Below are 21,508 nucleotides of genomic sequence, written 5' to 3'. Positions count from 1 at the left end.
CTCTGTTCAGAGCTTTCTTCTGAACTAAAAAAGAAAAACCCCCAATTGAGGTACGGGAGAACTAATTAATGCGTTAGTTACATGAGCCAAATCCAAATATGAAAGCCTTTGAGTAAATTAGCTTAATACAAACAGTATATTCAAGTAATATAAAACAACATCGTTTAGAAGTTGATTCTTAAAAAAAGGTTCCCTGAGAAATATATATAACTTTGACATCTAGTATGCAATAGTCAAAATGAAAAAAAAGAAGATGAATAATAATATTATGAAACCACGCAATATTTGGTTTGTTGCTATAATGTCAAATTTAAAAATATCCGTGCAAGAGTTAGCAACCCTAACCGGTATAAGCTTAAGTTCCTTGAGCTCAGTGATTTTATAGGATTTGTGTGTGTTTTTTTTACATTTCAAGTTTTATGATCAAGGGATTTATGAATCTCACTTTTTATGGATACATTCGAATCAAAATTTTGTAAAAAGTGGCGCCCAATGTGACATTTAAACATCTTAACTATTTAATTAAAATGTGGCTTCTGCTTTAGATAAATAGTTTATGATAAAACTGAGAAACAATTTCAATGAAGTTTAATGGCCGATATCATAAACATTAAATAAACTTTTAAATGACTTTTTTTTTGTATGGATCAAACGTCATTTTAGGATGTAAAAGTGAAAGTGGCCATAAGACTATTAAATAATATTTAGTTTAAAATAATACCAAATTATAATGAGGCATTGAACACTATTAAACAAGACATTTTTTTTTTCATAATTTCAAAGATCAACACTTAAAAAAAAAAAAAATAGTTTCAAATTTTAATGTAAAACAATAAAAAAATACATTTACATTACATTTTTCTAGAATTATTATGTTTGATTTAAAAAAAAAAAACATTTAATCGATATGATTCGTGAATTTATTTTGGTGGTGAAGTCTTATAAATTTCGATTTGATAATAATTATTCTTTGATAACAAAAAAAAATGTTTTTTTATTTTAAACATTTTTTTTCTTTTGATTCGTTGTATTTTAAGAAATTAAAAAAAAAAATACATACATACATTTTACATTATACATTTTTATATAATTCTTATTCTGAGAAAAAAAAAAAACAAAAACTAGTCTGAAAATATTATGTGACTAGACTAAAGGAATTTTTTATTTTTTTTTTTTAATAATTATTTTTAATTTTTATAAATATATTCCTTAGGCACTCTTTTGCACTTCACCGTCAAGAATCGTTATATTTTTGTTTTGTTTTTTGTTATAAAAATATTTTTTTTCTTACAAAATTATAAACAAACACTCACAAGTTTTTTTGATTTTTTATAAAAAAAATTAAACAATACTTTCTCGATCTGGAGGTGATGGAATTTCTCCAAAACCGGGAACACCTCTTACCGTTGTCTGAACTATGCCAACCCTCCTCAGCGATGCATCACTCGAACGAATTCCATTGCCTTGCAAAAAATTCATAAACCACGACGCTATCGATCCTCGATTCACCGATTTCTTACTATTTTGACCTAGAACAGAATTATCGATACTCGTGCTAGTATTTTCGATAGCTTCCAAAGAACGCCATCTTTTCGAACGAAGAACTATTTCATCTGGAGCACAGGTCAGTGACGCCTGTCGCTGCAACAAAGGACTCTGAGCGTCGTCCACAATGCTTATAGAACCATTGCAATTATTATTGAGGTGTTTGTAGGGAAATATTCTAGACGCACCGATAATCAAATGGCCGTTATCGATATCGAGCAACTTGAGCTCATCATCCGCTGCCCCACCATTTGGATTGCCACTTATCAATGACACCCCAGTGTCCAACGAACGCGAGTTATTTTTCGTCAAGTTACTTGGTTGCATTCGATCAAGAGATCGTGACTCTCTCAACAAACTATCAGCACTATCGATAGGATAGATGTCCTGAGTTGAGGCCGATTGTTTTGTGCTAATTATGCGTTGCGGTCTAACCATGGCGAGTGGTTTTTTACTGCTACTTTTGCCGATACTATCACAGATTGTTTCAATTTCGGAATGGTCTAGTGTACTGTGTGACGTTGTCTCCACGCGGAATCCTGAGTTGCTGCCACCCCGACTGTTGCAATTACTACCACAAACGCCTCCGTACCCCCCACTACTACCATTGTAATTAACAGTAGATGACCGTTCAAGTCGTCTTATTGGCAAGCGCGGTGAGTCCCGCATGTGATATGTGGAGCCTTGCAAACTGTACATACTTTCGCCGCCATCGGCACGCGGTACACTCGATTGCCGTCGACTTCCCGCCCCATAATAATGCATACCCGTTATACTAGGCTGACGTGAGTCACTATTTAGCTTCGGACTTCTTCTTGGACGGCGGAATAATGGTGGCGGTAAATCAGTCATATCGACATGTTTCTTTTGTATAGCTAACTCATTCGCTCCAACTAGCCAATAAGTTATAACATCACCTTTGCCTTTCATCGAGACTAGACCACGTTTTTCGGTAATATAACCGCCCAGTGTGTCCAAGGCTTCTTTACATTTAGCTGATATGTGAATTTTTAAAGCCTCACCATTTGACTCCATTCGTGATGCAGTATTGACGGTATCACCGAAAAGGCAATATCTTGGCATTGTTAGGCCGACAACACCGGCAACAACTGGACCGGTGTGCATGCCAATTCGTAGTTTAAGCGTTTCGTTGGGTCGATGTGCGATGCGGTGTTGTTTGACTGCATGTAACAATTCGAGAGACATGGAGGCAATTTCTCCAACATGTCGGTCGCCGTTTTTTATTGGTAAGCCAGAAACCTGGAAAAATTGCAAAAATAAAAATAAAAAATGTAAATTTAAAAAGAATTTCTATTTAATTTAATTAAAAATCTTGTTGAATAATAATATTTCATTGAAATTTACATCAAAATGATAACAGAGACTGTGAATGTATTTTATTTGATAGAACAAACATTTAGCACATTTCTGTGAAATGAAAACCTCAAAAAAACAAAAAAAGGATTGTATTTTTCCCTTTTTTAAATTTATGCTGTAAAATTGAATTAAAAAAAAAATATAGAAAGGACCATTCTTACGAAATGTTCAAGGATATAAATATGGAAATTTTGTGGTTGTTTAACGGTGGTTAACAACCCCATCCTCCCATCAGCAGAAGAAGAGAAAAATATGATAAAGGGAATAAATAAACAACAGGTGATGATGAAACGACGACCGACGCACTTACAAACATTAAGTCCTTTTAATAGGTTTATTTTCTTATATGGAAGAGGGTATGCAGATTGGAAGAATGAGAAAAGCAAGGTAGATTTTCATCAAGCGATATCCAATTGCTATTAACAAGAAAATGGTCGGTCGTTTGACTTAAGTCAAAAGGAATTTTTGAGATGGAATTTTTTGGTAAATTCCCTAGGAGGTCAACAGGGAAATCAATAACCACTTTTGGGTACAGGGTGGTGTTTTAAAAATGAAATGCTTTATTTTGGGGTAATGTTAAATTTGTGCTGTCTTGGAATTTTTTGTAGGTGGTTCGGAACTATCGGAAAAAAAAAATAAAAAACAGAAATAACGAAGAAAAAAATAACAAAAATAATAAAAAATTATTAAAATTATTTTTATTTTAAGTGGAGTGATTGAAACGCTTTATAAATTTTTGGAGTTGAGGTCACTTGAGCTTATATTGAAAAAACAGAAATTTAGAAATTTCATGTCACTTTTGTAAATCTTAAAAACAATTAAATTTTAATACATAGTTTATATGAATTTTTAAAAAAATTTACTCGTGGTATTTTTCACAGAAATTTTTCCGTTTTTTTTTTGTTGTTTAAATTTTCAAACTGCATCAAACTTTTATATATGTATAAGAAAGTATTTGGGTTTCTTTATAAGAAATAGAAATATGACTGGTTTTTGAAAAGCAATTACAATTTTCCTGCCGAGATCGCTATATTATTTTCAATTATTTTTTATTTTACTTCAGAGAATTTTTCAAAAAATGCCGTTTCACCGCATTTTCATCAATAGTGGAGTAACTAAAGCTCAAAAATTGGCAATATTAGGGAACGCGGCCGAACAGCTTAGATTTTGATGATCTTTTTTTTCAAACGTCGGTAATTAAAAATACTTTAAAGTCTATAGATTAAAAATTTTCGGTGTTGCCGTTTTGATTTTTTAAATTTAATTGAAGATTTTTGTGAACAAAAACAAATTTTTCTTAAATTTCATAAATTAATTGATGCCAAAAGATTGTCTAGGAAATTCAAGGAAAAAAAATATATATGGTAAATATATGGTAATTGAACTCAGATTTTTGAAAAAAAAAAAATTATTGAAAAAATTTTAACATGTCGTTTTTTAAACTTGGCATTTTATAATGCATTTATTTTCAATTTTTTTTTGCCGCATTTATTATGATTTCAAATTATAAAAGTAAATGTCAATATGTATTACGGTTTATGAAAAAAATTAAAAAGTATTTCATTTTCGAAGAACTTTTTTTAATAAAAGTTTTGAAAAAAATGTAACTTATTTTTTTTTTTAAAGTTCAACATCAAAACATAAAATTATTTTTTATTCATTTAATAACCCTTACTGTTGAAAGTTAAATAGCAAAAATTTAAAGTTCCTATTTACCACAGTCTTTGAGAAAATTAATTATTTTTTCAATGCAAAAATTCAGTTTTAATAAAAAAAAAACCATTGAAATTGAAGTAATTTTTCATTTTTTTTTTTTCAAAAGTGTCATATATTTTACCTTTTTTGCTTCGAAATTCAACTGATAATATTTATGGCCAAACATTTTTTTTAAATAAATTCATATTTTATTAGAAAAATTTGGGTTGGGTTCGATATCCCGCTTTTTATATTCCCGTTTTTTTAAATCCCGCTTTTAAAATCCCGTTTTTCATTATCCCGCTTTTTATAATCCCGCTTTTTAAAATCCCGATTTTTATAATCCCGTTTTTTATTATCCCGATTTTGCAAGCAAAACTAGTTGTTTTATTTTAAAAAATCCCGCGATTTTTTAAAATAAAACAACTAGTTTTGCTTGCAAAATCGGGATACTAAAAAAAATTAAAAAATGAGACATTGTTCTAAACGCATTTAAGGGGTAATAACACCTTGTAAACCATGAAATCGAGCTTCATTTTCATCGGCGTATAAAACAAAGAAGAAATATTATTTTCTTTTGGTGTTTGTTTAGTTTAATTAAGTATATTAATAGGTAACAGAATAGGCTAATGTTAAATTTTTTAATGATGTGAAATTTTTTAAATGGCGATGTAGTTCAGGATGATAGTAAAATCCTGTGCTCCCATCGGGCTACCAACTAACTCCTACAGTTTTTAACCGATTGGGCTGAAATTTTGTGTGGAGCTTTTTATTTGTGAATTAAGCATGTATTTGGTTAAAAAATCAGGATTTTCGGGATTTGACGGGATTTTAAAATGCGAGATTTCAGAAAACGGGATTTAAAAAAGCGGTATTTTAGAAAACGGGATTTTGAAACTTTTTTTTCGGGATTTTCGAAAAACGGGATTTTAAAAAGCGGGATTCCGATACGCTCCCGAAAAATTTTGGAAAAAAGTCATTTTAAATTTTTCTAATAACATTTTTTTTTTTAATTCTGAGTTTGAGGACCATTTTTTCAAAAAGTCTTGATTAAATTTAGTGGATTTAAATTTAAGAGATAAGAATGAGCTTCTGGCTTTTTAAAAATGTATTTTAAAATATTGTAGGTGTTGCCGTTGTTTTCAAAATATTTTTTTTTGTGTTTGAGGTCAGAATGTTAGAAAATTGCATTTATCGCTTAAACGATGGAAGATTGTCCCTCACTGCCTTTTATATATTTTCCTTAAATTACTTAGAGAATCTTTTGCTATCATTTATGAAATTTAAGCAAAAAAATGGTTTTGTTAAAAAAAAAATTAATTTTAATTTTAAAAAACAATACGGCAACACCGGCAATTTTTGATCTATAGACTTTAAAGTATTTTTAATTACCTACGTTTGAAAAAAAAAATCGTCAAAATCAGAGCTGTTCGGCCGGGTTCCCTAATAATTTGCTTTAGTTACTCTACTACAAGGTATTTTTTTTATTTTTTAACTAAAAAGAGGGAAATAGAATAAAAGTTTATCAATCCATAGTTTTAAATAGTTTTCCTTGGAAAAAATAAGTAGATATTGTTTTGGTTTTTGGTTTTCATTCTAAGAGTATCTTAAACAAAAAATAGTTTTATATAGAATTATTATAAAATCTTGTGTTTTACGTTTATAATGTTTCAAGTAAGCTTGAGTATTGTTTAAAGCAAAATATTTTTTTGTTGAAATAAGAACCGACCTAATTTTCAATTTAAAAATTTTAAAATTTGGACTTCAAGATAACTTATGACTTTTCAAATTTCTAAAACAAAGACGTCATTTACATGTTTGTGCTTTTTTCTAATCACGATATTTAACAAAAAAAAAAAAACGAATAAAAAAAATGTACAGAAATTTCAAAAATAGTCTCCAAAAAATTTATTTTTCAAAAAAATAAATAAGTTTTACAAAATGTTGTTATAACAATTCCATATAAAAATTGTCGTTGTAATAGATTAGGTTGTTTCTTTCAAAAGTACGATCATATTAGCGGTATTGAACTCAAAATTTTTAATTAAAATCATTAGGTATAGCCTTTTTCATAAAAAAATATGAATTAAGTTTATGTTTACCACCATTAATTTCCGTTAAAAAAAATTCGAATTTCATCCAAAATTTTGAAAGACAAACCAACACACAAAATTATAGGACCAATTTTTTGGGTATTCTTTGTCATCGCAATGTCAAGATTCATTGCTTTCTTGAGTTCAATTTTGTTAGGAATCCTTAAATTACCCTATTCTACTTACCCTTTTCTAAATATAAGCTCTTGAAATATCAGTATACCCCCTTTATGGACGAATTAACGGATTTGATTAACGCCTCATTTAAGAAAAAAGACGCCCGAAACTACTAAGGGTCAATTTTATTCATTATTATCTGAACTTGAAGCAAACCCAACTATAGAGTAAGAGTTAATAAACTTCAAAGTTCAAATCGAAAGTTGTTTTCAATTCCCCAGATTAAATTGCCAAACTATTGGAAAATACATACATATAATGATAAGATTGTCTCTTTCAAAATTTGACTTTAAATTTTGGGTGTCAATCAAATATTTTTTTTTTTTTTTTCTTAATGGAAGTTTGTCAAGTTTGTGTTTTATCTTCTTCAAGCTCAAAACTTTTAAAGTAACCATCTCTGTTGTGTAATATAGTAAAACTACGCAAACCGAAAAAAAAATACACAATGTGACAAAAAAATGCAAACTAAAACCGCAAACAAAGTTTCCAGCCTTTTGCATAGGAAATGCATCATGATGGATGCTGCTATGGATGGGTAAAAAAGATGTGCTAGAACCAGAAAAAGGCAGAGATCAATCGCGACTGGTCAGTTGGGGAATTGCGACAAGCAAAAAAAAAAATAATTTTGACTTGAAAAAGGGATTTAAAGAATTTATTTGGTCGCTTAGTTGAAAATCGAAAGTGAAAGAAAAAATCCTCAAGTTAAATAAAAATTGTATATTTAACATACAAAAAGTAAACAAAAAAATTCACAACTTACCACCATATAAGCATCACCTATTGTCTCCACTTTATACACATCATAACCTTTAATTATTCGATCGAAGACCGTGTACAGATCATTGAGGAAATTTACAACTTGCAGCGGAGTGCTCTCTGCAGACATTGACGTAAAACCAACAATATCGCTAAAGTAGATAGTTACCTAAAAAGGATATAAACGCACAAAAAAGAGGTCAAAAATTGTTTTTTTTTTTTTTAATGAGTTTTTTTTGAAGTATTGACTCAAAAAATAGATGGAATAAATTTTTTGAAAAAAAAGTTAAAAATGAAAAATTTTGGTCATACCAAATCATATGACACTGGCTCAACTCCTAAGCCCATTGTAAGTTTTTCTGCCACCGATTGTGGCAACATTCGATGTAGGAGATCTTCAGTTTTCTTCTTCTCTTCACACAACAAACGCGTACGTTCTGTGACAATTTCTTCTAAATTATTGGCATATTTCTCCATCATTTCCATCATTTGATCCATGATGTTTTTATGCCTTCCGCCACGCATTTTTTTCAGGCGTGTTCTTAAAAGAGAAGACAAATTTCAATAAATTTCAATCAATAAAGCAGCTGAAAAATTGATATTAACCTTATCGTTGGAAAATCCGGTCTTAGATCTGGATCTTCATTCCAACAATCTTTAATACAACTTAAAACATAATCCGGACATAATTCGGCTTCTATAATACAATCTATTTCCGGGCGGAATGGTTCGGTGCCATTGACCGGTTTCTTTTTGACTAAATCGACAATTTCCTTTGGTTCATACGTCGTCTGTCCAAATGGGCCCTTACGACTAACAATTTCATACATTATAATTGCAAATGCATAAACATCTCCCTTTGGTGTTCCATAAACATTTGAATTTCGCAATAGTTCAGGTGATTTCCAAAATTGATCTTTAAAGTTAAAAAAATGCTTAGTAAATTAAGAGTTTTTGAAAATATTTAAGTTAAAAATTACTTCTATAATGTTGATGTTCACCAATTGATTCACTTTCAGCACAATGCCGTAAATCATGCAAACCAAAATCGGTAACCTGAAGCATCCATCTTGATGTGACAACACAATTTGATGATTTGAGATTTCCGTGAAATACCAGCGAGGAAGAATGAATATAAATCATTCCCTGAAAAGTGAAAAAAAGTATGTTAGAAAAGATACAATTAATTTCTTATAATGACTTTTGACCAATACCATTTTAAATGCCTCTTTAAAAAAAAGTAACACCCCTATTACGATTGTTATCAATTGATAGTTGATAAAACTGAAATTTGGTGTTTTAAAATCTAATTTGGGGGAAAACTGGTCATTTTTTTAAAGTAATTTTTAAATTATATTTCAAATAATAACGGTTGGCATCATTCTTTGTTTTCAAATTTGTTGCAAATTAGATAATAAAAGATTGAAATTTTTTTTTATCAACTATCAATTGATATTTGACAACCGTAATAGGGGCCTAAGCTAAAAACACCAGTTTTAAATAATGCATTTTGTTTTTTTCAGTTTTATGGCAATTGGGGACTGTTCCTTTAATTTACTATAATTTCAGATACATTTTTGGTACAGTAACGATAATAGACACCACTGCAAAATAACAGTTTTTGAAAAACCGGTTGGGTCAAGTTCATTGTACTTGACATTGAACCGGTTACAAAATTTACGACTTTCTTTTAAATGACTTTAAAATTTAAGTTTAAAAAAAAAATATTGTTTTGGTTTTTAAAAAAATTAATTTTTTACTTTTTTGAAAAATCAATTTTCTTGAACTATGTGTGGACTGTGGAGACATTTTTTTTTAGAATTTTATTGGCGGAGTAACACTTTAGGAGGCGTTTAACGTACTAGAATCAGTTTTTAAATGAATTTGTGTATGATGATAATTTTACTTAAAAGTTTCGAAAATCTTTTGGAATGTTTTCTTTTTACATAAAGTAATACAACAAAATTCAGTTTAAAAATGAAGTGATTTTAACTAATGACTGCAATCATAGGGAATCATAGGACAAGTCATCATAGACTTCTTAACAAAGTACAACTAAGCGCAATTTCATAAGGAAGAACAATAAACCAAAATTAAAAACAACTGTGTTTGTATCTGCCTCCGAAAATAAGAAAAATAAATATTTGGATGCGAATAACTCGAATAACTCAGCAGCCAGACCTCGAAGAATCTTTTGGTTTTCAGTAATGAATAAGGCTTTTAGATACCTTTCTTTCAATATCTCACTTAATGGATTTGGAGGAAATTTTTTCAAATGCACTTTTTTTTCGGCAAGGGGTTAACCTTGATTTTTTGTCGAAAATCTGAAAAAAATTAAGTTGTAATTTGTTTACCTGAATGCATATCCCTGTTCATTGTGAACACAAATCTGTAAACTAAAACTTGTTTAGAGACTTGATGCGCAGATTGTACTACCCAAAAGTTTCACTTCCCAATAGAAGTACATTCAAATAAATTTTTACATAAAAAGCTTTAAAATTCTAAGCAAAAACGTGCGCCACAGTAGTGCATTTTATTTTCTCCTGTCATAGATCTTCTTACAAGCAACCGTTGTTTAATAACGATTCCTTATTTATCTAAACCCCTTTAAAATAAATATATTGATTTTGGCCTAAAGCAGTTACCGAATTTCACAACCCACAATAAAATATAATAGACAACAAATCCCATACAATCTATATTGTTTGGATAAGTACATTTTCAAGATAAATTCCGCATTGTGTAGGGAACGAACATGTGCCAGAGTAGGTACTTCTGTTTATTTAAAAATGTTTTTTGGAAGATTTTTTCTCTGAATATAAGATTTTGAAATACATGTGAATATATTAAGTAATCCTTCTTACATTTTCGTTCATAAAAAATACTTTGTTGTTTTTTGTTTTCAAATTTAAAAAATAGCTGAGCACTTGTCCAAATCTTGTTCTTTGAATGGGGAACTTTAAATAAAAATAAGTATTGTCATTTCTGAAACTATCTGGTTAAAGTCCGTTGAAAAAAACTACTACGTTCAACATCGTCAATTGTTGTGTATTGCCTACCGAATCCACTTTATAAGTTTTTTTGAGCATGAAGGTCTAAACCATAATATAAAAGCGGATGAAAAATCATTGACATTTGACAATAGTGAGATATTGCTGTAATCATCTCGAAATCAACGCACCTGAGTTTCCAGAGTCAGCTTAACTACTTTCAGTTAAAAGTGACCTACCAAATATTTATAGATAAAGGCGGTAAGAGGTAGAAGTAATACCACTTTTGAAAAAGGACGTATGTACTGGTTTGGACTTAATTTTGTCCAGATTAAAGTTAAAATATTTAAAAGAAGATTTTTTTTTTTAAATCATGGTCGGGAACTGACCATGTTTCAAGCATTTTCATTCGTTGAAAACAAGGATTATGTTTTATTGCTCATACCAACTGAATATTTTTTTTTTTCAATCTGAAATCCTTTTGAATGTATGGCATAAAAGAGCAAAAAGAAGAATGTTATAACAAAAAAATTGTGGAAAAGTTATTTCAGTACACAAACACATTTTTAAACACAAAGAAAAGACCTTTAACAATCATTTAAAATTCAGCGTTTTATTAACAACATACACACATAGGTACTTAAAAAAAAGTTGAAATAAAAGCAGTCCAAACGAAAAAAAAAAAAAAAAAACAAAAAAAAAAAATGAAAAGAATGTTTAAAGTTCTATCGTGCGTCGTTGCTTATATATTTTTTTTTTCTTACTGGACTTCCCAATTTTGCTAAATTACGGATCTAATCTCTTTGTGTGATAGCAGGTTTCATTAAAGGAAAAGTTTTTTTTTCTAACAAATACTCTGTTTCATGTTTTTTTGTGTGTCCTTGAATGCGGTTTCTTTATCGAAAAGAGAATTCATATTGAATCAGAGTTCACAAAATCCAGAATTTTAACCACATTTTTTTTTACAATATACATAGGTACACTGAGAAAGATTTCAACTTAATTTAATCATAATAAATTTTCAGTAGCATTGAATACTTCAAATAGTCAGTTTTTGTTTGTTTTAAAAAATAATATTTCTGGTTAAAATAGATAAGTGAGACTTTTTTGTACTTATTAAACTGCTGTTAATTTGACTAAAATTCTGAAAGTTGTTTGTAAACTGACTAGCAAAAGTGGTTAAATGTTTTCCCTTTTTTGAAAAAGTTTTTCAAACTTAGTGTTGTTTACATAATTTAAATCGTTATATTTTTTTTTTATTTTTCTATATTATGCCCCCATTTGTTTTCCTTATTTAAATTTAAAAAATGCTTCATTGTACAAAAATGGAGAGTCTCAAGTTGATTTTTTGGGCTTTTCTTACGGCCCTAACAATTACTTCAAAATTTTCGACAGATTTTCAGCCAGATTGAGGTCAAGACCCTGTGGTGAACACAATATGGTTTGAATTTTTAGACTTCCGACGCAATATTTTATATTTGACAATTTTAAAGGTTTTGGTGGGGTCTTTACCGAACTGAAAATCTGTATTAAACAACACGCAGTCTTTTGCTGCCAAAAAACTTGATAAATTGTATCATTTTATATCAAGATACATTCGCTTGTTTTTTTTTTTTTTTTTTTTTTATCTCGCATAATACGCATACCTTTCATAGCAAGTATTGAGGTATTGCAATTTTCTCGTATACGGCTCTGATTTTGATAAAATTTTTCACACGTTATATTCAAAAAAGTTTCAATAAAACTTCTATTTTTTTTAATAAAAAACTTAGAAAACTCGCTTGAAAAAAATCTGCCATTACGCCATTGGACGTCCTACTTTCATTCCTTAATTTCATAGAATTAAATATAAGATACAGTTTTAAAACCGTTCTAGTTCAAAAGTATGTAAGATCGATGTCAAAGTAGAATTAGGTTTATAAAGTTTGAGTTTATAAAACCACATTAGTATGTATTGTTGGTTTAATTGTCTTCTTTTCATATTTGAATCGGTTGGAAACTGACGAAGATACAATTTTCGCAATGGGTCAAGGTTTAAAAAAAAATATTTTTTTGTTCATAAAGTTGTATCATTATACAACTCTTGAAAGTTTAAAAAATAACAGAAGGAAGGTAAATATTCATAAATTAATTTACCAACAAGTCCAGTCCAGACTTAATTTGGAAAAAAATTTATCAAAAATCAACGGTTACACCTACAATAACGTGCTATACTTTTTTGTAAAGCCAAAACTCTGGTCTTTTAAAAAAATTTTAAACAAGCCATTTTATGGCACAGTTTTTGAAAAATTAATTTTTAAAATCAAAATTTTGGAAAACAAAATTGGAAAAAAATTTCAAACTATTTTTTTTTCAAATTTTTATGTAATTAAGTACTAATTTAGTTTTTAAAATTCGATTTTCTTATTTATTTTTAAACAAAAATAGAAAACCAGATTAAAAAATATCTTGTCAATTTCGAGAAATTAACAAAAAACTAAAACGGGAGCGGGTCATAATTCTGCTTGTCAAAATTCTGTACGACAAAATTCTGTGGGGTCAAAATACTGTAATACCATAATTCTGTACGTCATTATACTGTAAATACAAAATTCTGTACGTCAAAATACTGTATCAACAAAATACTGACATGCAAAATTCTGTTTTGTAAAATTCTGTACGGCAAAATACTGTATATCAAAATTCTGTAAAAATGCTGTAAAAAAATATCGTTTTGATAATGTAAAAAAGTGCGCGCGCACTTTTTTACATTATCAAAACGATATTTTTTTACAGCATTTTTACAGAATTTTGATTTACAGAATTTTGATGTACAGAATTTTGAAATACAGTATTTTGACCAACCAGAATTTTGCTATACAGAATTTTGACTTTCAGAATTTTGTTCCTACAGCATTTTGCACATACAGAATTTTGACATACAGTATTTTGGCATACAGTATTTTGAATACAGAATTTTGCAACATACAGAATTTCGACCCCAACCCAACTAAAACTACTTTTTTCTAAAGAAAACTCTTTATTTTTTGTTTTTACGTGGCTGGACTTGTTGATAACCTAAATTATGAAACATTAACCATTCATCAATTATTTTTTAAACATTCAGACTTAAACAAGGAACTTTTTTCATTGATAACATTTGAAAACTTAACTGAGAATTCTTCTTACCATGTTTGGGGTGCTCGCCGCCCATGGATTCTAGCTCTAAGGGCCCTTAGGCAAAAAAATCGCAATTTTTCAATAAAAATTGAATACCAAATAATAATGTACATCCAAAATATAAATGGATGACAAGAAAAGGAAAAGAATTCAAATGTTATCTGAATTTTGATTTTAAAAATTAATTTTTCAAAAACTGTGCCATAAAATGGCTTTGTTTGAAAGTTTTGTAAAAGACTAGAGTTTTGTTATTGTAGGTGTAACCGTTGATTTTTGATAGTTTTTTTTCCAAATTAAGTAAATTTTTTTTTAAATTGCCCCTCCCCGCTAAACGGAGGGGAATTGACCCCCCTCTCGTACGATTTTTTTCTTTTCTCGACCCAACCTAAACGCTCTAGCTTTTTGTATAAAAGTACGAAAATAAATTGTTACCTTTTTTTTGTGAAACCATTGCAGCTGCTTTATATAAACGCAATCTGCAAAACGAGCACATTAAATTGTTGCAAATTAAATGATCTTTAAAAACTGTCATGAGTATTTTTTCAATAAAAGTTGTAGAAAAAAAGTTATAGCATCTTAAAGATTTTTTTCTTGAAAATGTACATCTATTTTCAAGTATAACTTTCTTATTTTCAGTTTTACAGAATAAAGTACCTTAATTAAAATTGTAGAAAAATAAGTTATCCACAAAAACGATGTAAACAATTTTTTTGTGTGACATACGGTTCGCAAGATATCGGTACAAAACTGTTTTCATCACTTTTTCCAAGATGGCGGCCAAATGGGGGGCTTTCAACCCCGAAAACTAGATTGTATACTCTCGTTAAACTCCTCTACACATCAAAATAAAAAAATCTTGTCCTACCCAAAATGCAAGGTTAATGTAACATTTCAATGGACAACTAACCTTTTGGCACATTCCTTCTGAATAACTTTCTACAAGAAAATCAGTAAATCTATTGGTAAACAATTCATAAAAACTGTTTTATTTTTTTATGAAAAACTGATAAAACCAATAAATTGACAAGAACCATTTTGACAACTTTTTTTTTTCTGCTGTAATATTAAGTTTAACGGAGTTAACCGTTTTATGCTCTTAACGATAAGGGTAAATTATATTTCATTCGGTGAAATTTGAAATGCAACAAAACATGTGCAAAATTGAAAAAAAAAAACTCTTTTATCTACAGTTACGGCAGGAATTGAAAGTGGCCCAATATCTCAAAATTCCATGAACAATTTCATGCTTTTATCACAAAGTGTACGATTGACATCTTTTTCAATGTTTTTTCATTTTTTGATTTGTGCTGGGTTCTTTATAAGCAAAATTTTGAAAGGCATAACTTTTATACAGACAGATTTTCTGACAATCACATTTATCACATAAAACGAAATCGAGTGGCTTTGCATTTCACCCAAATTATGCACTGCCACTAAAAGGATTTATTCCAACAACCGAATCTCATAAATACTTTTAGTTTCCAGTTCTATTGAAAATGAAATGTTCCTACCCCAAATAGGTAGGGAGAAAACTTCAGCTTTTATTTTTAGTTCTTTGTAAGTTTGCCAAACTTCAAAATCTTCAATACTACAATTGACTTTTAATTCCTATGAAACCACAAAAACTTTCGAAATTTTAGGTTTAACGTGCTTCGTCTTCGGAATGAAACGAAAATTCCTCTTTCTAATAGTTATAATTTCGTGCAAAAACATTTCGTCAAAAGTATTAACTTTTAAGTGGTGAGGTGCCCTCGAAATTTATTTGCATTTCTGGAGGTAATTCTTAATCGCAAATTTTGAGAATATACATATTTTAATTCTTGCTGTTTAATTTAAAACTTGTTTCCTGTTCAAAGGACCTACGGTCTCAAAACTAAAGGTATTTTATCCCTGACACAAGACCAACACCTTAAGACGTCACTGACCACACATTAAAATTATCTTTTATCATTATTGGTCAAAAGTTATTAAAGCAATCAATAAAATATATAATTAAAAAAAATATTTAAGCCTTAAAAAAATCGTTTAAATAAAATAAATTAAAGACTTACCTTAATTAAATCATGTATTAATGATGCAATAAATAAATCATCTAACTTAATGTCTTCATTTTCGATTATATCATACAAACTGCCCTTGGCACAATAATCAGTGACTAGTAAAATTCTCATTGGCTCTACACAAGCTCCAATAAAGCTATTTATATTATCATGGCGTAATTCTCGCAACAAACGCATTTCCTTCATTATTTCTCTGGATATATCCTTTTTCTTAGGGAATTTTAATTCCTTAATGCGAACAACAACACCACGAAATCGTGCTGTTGCGGTGAATACTTGATTTGAGCAACGTGATCCAAATGATGCCGCACTCACTAAACTTAACTACAATGAAAAAAAAAAAATGAATTTGGTATTATTATTATTATTTAATTACAATTTGTATAGTTGAAAATTTTGTTGAATATTGATGTATTTTTTTTTTTTGTGGAGGGTGAAAAATTTTGTTAATTGAAATAAGATACTTTGGGGTGTTGTAAGAGAAAGATTCTTTCATCTTGTTATGAAAACAAGAACTTTGAGTGTATTAAGTTTTGGAAATTTATTCAAATTGTTTTAAATTTTGTAACTTTCATAATAAGGCGACCATGAAATTGATGATTCTAGGAATCGAATTATTTTGATCTTTTAATTAAGTTCAAGCAAACCCTCAGGGTCCGTTTTCATTTAGGTATTTTTTTTTTATAAAAATATTTATTGGTTTAAGGATATTGATATGCTTATCGCTGTTAAGCAACACTTTAATTTTAATTGATGTTTTGGGCATTCCCAAGAGCTCGTTAAGAAAAACTTGGGAAGTTCCTTGTTGTTTGAAACTTTTGAATCAGGGTTTTACAAATATCAATTGAAAAAAAAAAATGCATTTGAAATTTAAAAAAAAAATTATTATTATTGCAAATAAAAAATATTTGCATGAAAATAAAATTTTTATTGCAAATACAAATATTTTGCATAAAAAAATATATTTGCACTAAAAAAATAAATTTGCATTAAAAAAAATTTTGTATTGCAATTGAAAAATATTTGCATAACAAAAATATTTATTGCAAATAAAAAAATTGTATTGCAACTGAAAAATATTTGCATTGAAAATAAAATTTGTATTGCAAATACAAATATTTTGCATTAATAAAATTTATTTATTTATTTTATTTATTGCAAATAAAAAATATTTGCATTGAAAAAAATTTATTGCTACTGAAAAATATTTGCATTACAAAAAATATTTATTGCAATAAAAAAATTTGCATTAAAAAAAATTTATTGCAACTGAAAAATATTTGAATTCAAAATGAAATTTTTACTTCAAATATATACAAATAGTTTGCACTAAAAAAATTTATTGCAAATAAAAAATATTTGCATTAAAAAAAAATTTATTGCAACTGGAAAATATTTGAATCAAAAATAAAATTTTTATCGCAAATATTTTGCAGTAAAAAAAAATGATTGCAAAACAAAAATATTTGCATTAAAAAAAAATTATTGCAACTGAAAAATATTGGAATTTAAAATAAAATTTTTAATGCAAAAAAAAAAAAATACTATGCATTAAAAAAAAATTATTGCAAATAAAAAAAAAATTGCATACAAAAAAAAATTATTGTAACTGAAAAATATTTGCATTAAAAAATTATTTTATTGCATCTGAAAAATATTTGCAATACAAAAAATATTTATTGCAAATAAAAAAATGTTATTGCATGCAACTAAAAAATATTTGTATCGTAAATAAAATTTTTATTGCATACAAAAAATTTTGATTGCAAATAAAAAGTTTTCTGCATGGAAAAAAAAAAAATTAATGCAAAATGTGTGCATTAAATATTTTTTTTTAAATTTTCGTCGGATTTCTTACAATTTTAGGTATTTCCAATAAATATAATTTTTTAAAATTTGTATTGGAAAACGCATAAAACTAATTATTTTTGAATCCATGAAAATCGGACGTTTTTGTTCAAACTCCAGACAACCCTCTCAAAAGCACCGCACTCAAATCAATTCAAGTTGCAAAAAAAAAAAAAAAACAAACAAATCACCTTGCTTGGCGATGATACAATATCATTTCCAAAATATCCTTTTATCTCGGATGAGTCAATTTTCCACAGCAATCCTTCGATTTCAAGTTCGATTTTCCACTTGCGATAGATGCTCATTGTTATGACACTAACACAAAATAGTATCAATGCAAGGACACCTGCCACCACCACCGATGTTATATGACGGTCATCCTTTTTGCACAATTCATTCATAAAGCCACACATTGGCTCGTCAAATGGTCGGTCGCCACCAGTTGGCCAATCAACTCGAACAGATCCATTGATAAGTTTGTATTCCTGTGTCGTTAAAAAGAAAAAAAGGATTTTAAAAATTAAATCAGAAGAATAATATTTGTTTATAATCTTAGAAAAATGTAAACATGCACACACTTCAAAGGATATAGAGTTTTATGTTTGGTTTGTATAAAGATTTGCAATTTTAAAGTCAAACACACTCTCATAAAAAGGATTTAATAAAAAAAAAGGATAAAATAAAATTGAAAAAAATAAAAATGACGACTCACTCACTGGAAAATCTTCTCCTTGTTGAAAATATGCAACAGGTACCATGTGATAATTACAAGTGAGATTATCACGAAAGCTATATTTGAATGGCTTGTAAGCCAGCACGGAGAAATTACCCTCAGAATCTCCATTGCGGTCGATTTTTATTGTTGCACCAGTTATACCTGTGAATGAAAATAATAATAATTCATTCATTAGTAAATGAATTTGAATTTAAAAATGAAAAAAAAAGAGATAGAAAAAGTTATATTTTATTCATTTTAATCTCGTAGATTATATTCTCTTTTTTATTTATGAAAAGGATGTTGGATTGTAGCCGCATCCTTCAATGGAAAGACGCGTGCAAGCTTAAGAATTATTTTTAAATTATTTATATTTTTCCAAGAAATGAAAATTTCTATTGTATATTTAAATATTTCAAGGATTGTGAAAGAACATTTTAAAACATTTTTAGACTGGATAAACAAATCATTATCAATTATACATTATGTATAATCTTTGCTTATCAGTATTTTGATTTATTTTTTTAATTAAATTAATTTCAAATTATTAAGAAAAAAAAATTGTAAAAGTATTAGTAAAAATTTAATACATGACAACGACCATTGTTCTTTCCTGTTTTTTTTTTTTTAATTTAATACATTGGCATTTTTAGAAATAATTAATAAAGAACTATAAAAAAGGTTTCGAAAAAAAATCATTCTAAAAATTCTTAAAAAAATCAATTTTTGTTTGTCTAATAGAAACAATTTTCGTTTTGAAGGTTTTGTAAAATGTGTAATAAATATTATATGTAAGAGCTACATATTTTCAAGTTCCTTTATGAAAAAACTTGAAATAGCTTAAGTTTCTGAAAACTTGTATCTCAGCGAAATTCTACATTTCTAGCTCTTTTATTAGTTTTTTGCACATTTAAACACTACATTCTATAGCTGAAGGATTACGTTGCTAGTTATTAAAAAAAAACCCAAAAACGGTCCTATGGGAAAAACTAGATTTTTCTAAAATTAAAAAAAGAACCAAGAGTACCTACAGATATTGTAGTAACTTAAGCTCGAAATATGGCAATATTAAGTATTAAAATTACTTTAACCTCTATGGGTTAAAAATAATATAAAATTAATATTTTTGTGATAATAAAGAATTTTTTTCAAAAGTTTTGTTGAAATTAAATAAATCAAATAAGATGAAAAGATTGTCTAGATTATTTAAGGAAAAAAAAAATATGTTGGAGTGGGAAAAATTTTCTATCGTTTAAGCGGTAGAAGCAATTTCAACATATTTGAAGAATGGCAACACCTACAATATTAAGATATGCTTTTTCAAAAAGCTAGAAGTTTTTTTTTTCTATCTGTAAAATTGAAATGAAGTAAATTTAGAAGTGTTTTTTAAACTTTGGCTGCCAAACTCAGAATTTTGAAAAAAAAAAAAAATAATTTAAAAAAATTTTACCTGTCTTTTTTTATTTTCAAAAATTGTAATAGACTTATGTTTTTTTTTTTTGACTAATAGACCGAGAGCTGGGAGCAGATTTTTTGCGTGAGAGGTAACCGATTCATATTAATATTAGAATAAGTCTAAGTCATGGTGATGACGAAAACGAACGTCTGCCAGCATGTTTCTGCGCCTTTGCTGAGAAAAAGTGCATCAAAAGTACATTTTTTCTGAAAATTGATTTAGTGAGGGTAACCACCTAGAAATAATTGGATCCTGACGCCCTCGTCGCCCTGATTACAAAAACACCCATGACAGACGTTTTAACCGCGCCCAAACACCCGACAGACGAACTCAAAAACGCGATTAAATTTAAATGAAAATTTTTGTGAACGAAAAAAAAATTTTCAAAAATTTTGCTTAAATTTCATACATTTACTAATGCCAAAAGATTGTCTAGGTAATTAAAGGAAAACAACTATATGAGAGTAAAGGACAATCTTCCATCGTTTAGGCAATAAATGCAACATCTAACAAATTGACTTCAAACATAAAAAAAATATTTTGAAAACAATGAATGGTCCTCAACTCAAAATTTTGGAAAAAAAAAGTTAATACAAAATTTTAAATGGCTTTTTTCAAACTTTTTGACCAATTTTTTTTTTTAATAAATTCATATTTTACCACGAAAAAGTTTGAAAAAAAGTCATTTAAAATTTTGTATTAACGTTTTTTTCCAAAATTTTGAGTTGAGTTCATTGTTTTCAAAATTTTTTTTTTATGTTTGAAGTCAATTTGTTAGATGTTGCATTTATTGCCTAAACGATGGAAGATTGTCCTTTACTCTCATATAGTTGTTTTCCTTTAATTACCTAGACAATCTTTTGGTAAATGTATGAAATTTAAGGATCCAATTATTTCCAGGTGGTTACCCCAATCCCTAAAAACGCGTAAGAAAACGCGTTTTCAGACTCGTCTGTCGGGTGTTTGGGCGCGGTTAAAACGTCTGTCATGGGTGTTTTTGTAATCAGGGCGACGAATGCGTCAGGATACAATTATTTCTAGGTGGTTACCCTCACTAAATCAATTTTCAGGAAAAATGTACTTTTGATGCACTTTTTCTCAGCAAAGGCAGCATGTTTCTGCGCCTTTGCTGAGAAAAAGTGCATCAAAAGTACGTTCGTTTTCGTCATCACCATGACTGGGACTTATTCTAATATTAATATGAATCGGTTACCTCTCACGCAAAAAATTTGCTCCCGGCTCTTAGACTATAAGCAGAAAAATTTTCAAACAAAATAATTAATGTGTTCAAAATAAGCCAAATAAATTTTTTTCAGGAAAAAAAAAATAAATAATAATTACTTTTATTTTAAGTGGAGTGATTGAATATAATTCAATTAAAAAGTTCAGATGACCTCAAAATAATAAAATTCAAAGTCTATTCAGGATGTGATTTTTATAAGAGTATTCATATTAATGGAACAAAATTTTTCGTCTTAGTAAGAGTGTGACAGCATATTCTGTTGCTTCTTTAAAATTTTTAATAGGTTTTATTTGATTCAATTTAGAGCAAATTAGAAAAAGAATCGGAGACAATTTGTAGTAAACTTAATAAACAGTTAACTTTTTTTTATTCTTTCTTTTGTATTTGCTTT

At 28.4% G+C, this 21,508-nt stretch overlaps 1 protein-coding gene across 2 annotated transcripts in view; it reads right to left on the bottom strand.

Annotated features, from left to right (window-relative positions):
- Positions 1-909: 909 nt before the first annotated feature.
- Positions 910-21,508, bottom strand: part of LOC129918246 (receptor-type guanylate cyclase Gyc76C-like) — a 126,746-nt gene continuing 106,147 nt past the window's right edge. For both annotated transcript variants that reach the window (XM_055998671.1, XM_055998672.1), the window contains exons 10-17: positions 18,420-18,580; positions 17,892-18,188; positions 15,844-16,176; positions 8,624-8,789; positions 8,250-8,559; positions 7,956-8,184; positions 7,648-7,812; positions 910-2,805 (exon numbers count right to left, since the gene is read on the bottom strand). In XM_055998671.1, coding sequence (XP_055854646.1) covers positions 1,342-2,805; positions 7,648-7,812; positions 7,956-8,184; positions 8,250-8,559; positions 8,624-8,789; positions 15,844-16,176; positions 17,892-18,188; positions 18,420-18,580 — 3,125 coding nt within the window. In that variant the 3' untranslated portion in view covers positions 910-1,341. The remainder of the gene's footprint in view (positions 2,806-7,647; positions 7,813-7,955; positions 8,185-8,249; positions 8,560-8,623; positions 8,790-15,843; positions 16,177-17,891; positions 18,189-18,419; positions 18,581-21,508) is intronic.

The sequence above is a fragment of the Episyrphus balteatus genome, chromosome 4, assembly GCF_945859705.1.
Source record: "Episyrphus balteatus chromosome 4, idEpiBalt1.1, whole genome shotgun sequence".
Lineage (NCBI taxonomy): Eukaryota > Metazoa > Arthropoda > Insecta > Diptera > Syrphidae > Episyrphus > Episyrphus balteatus.
Note: the sequence above shows the minus strand (reverse complement) of the source record. Positions and strands in the feature narration are given on the sequence as shown.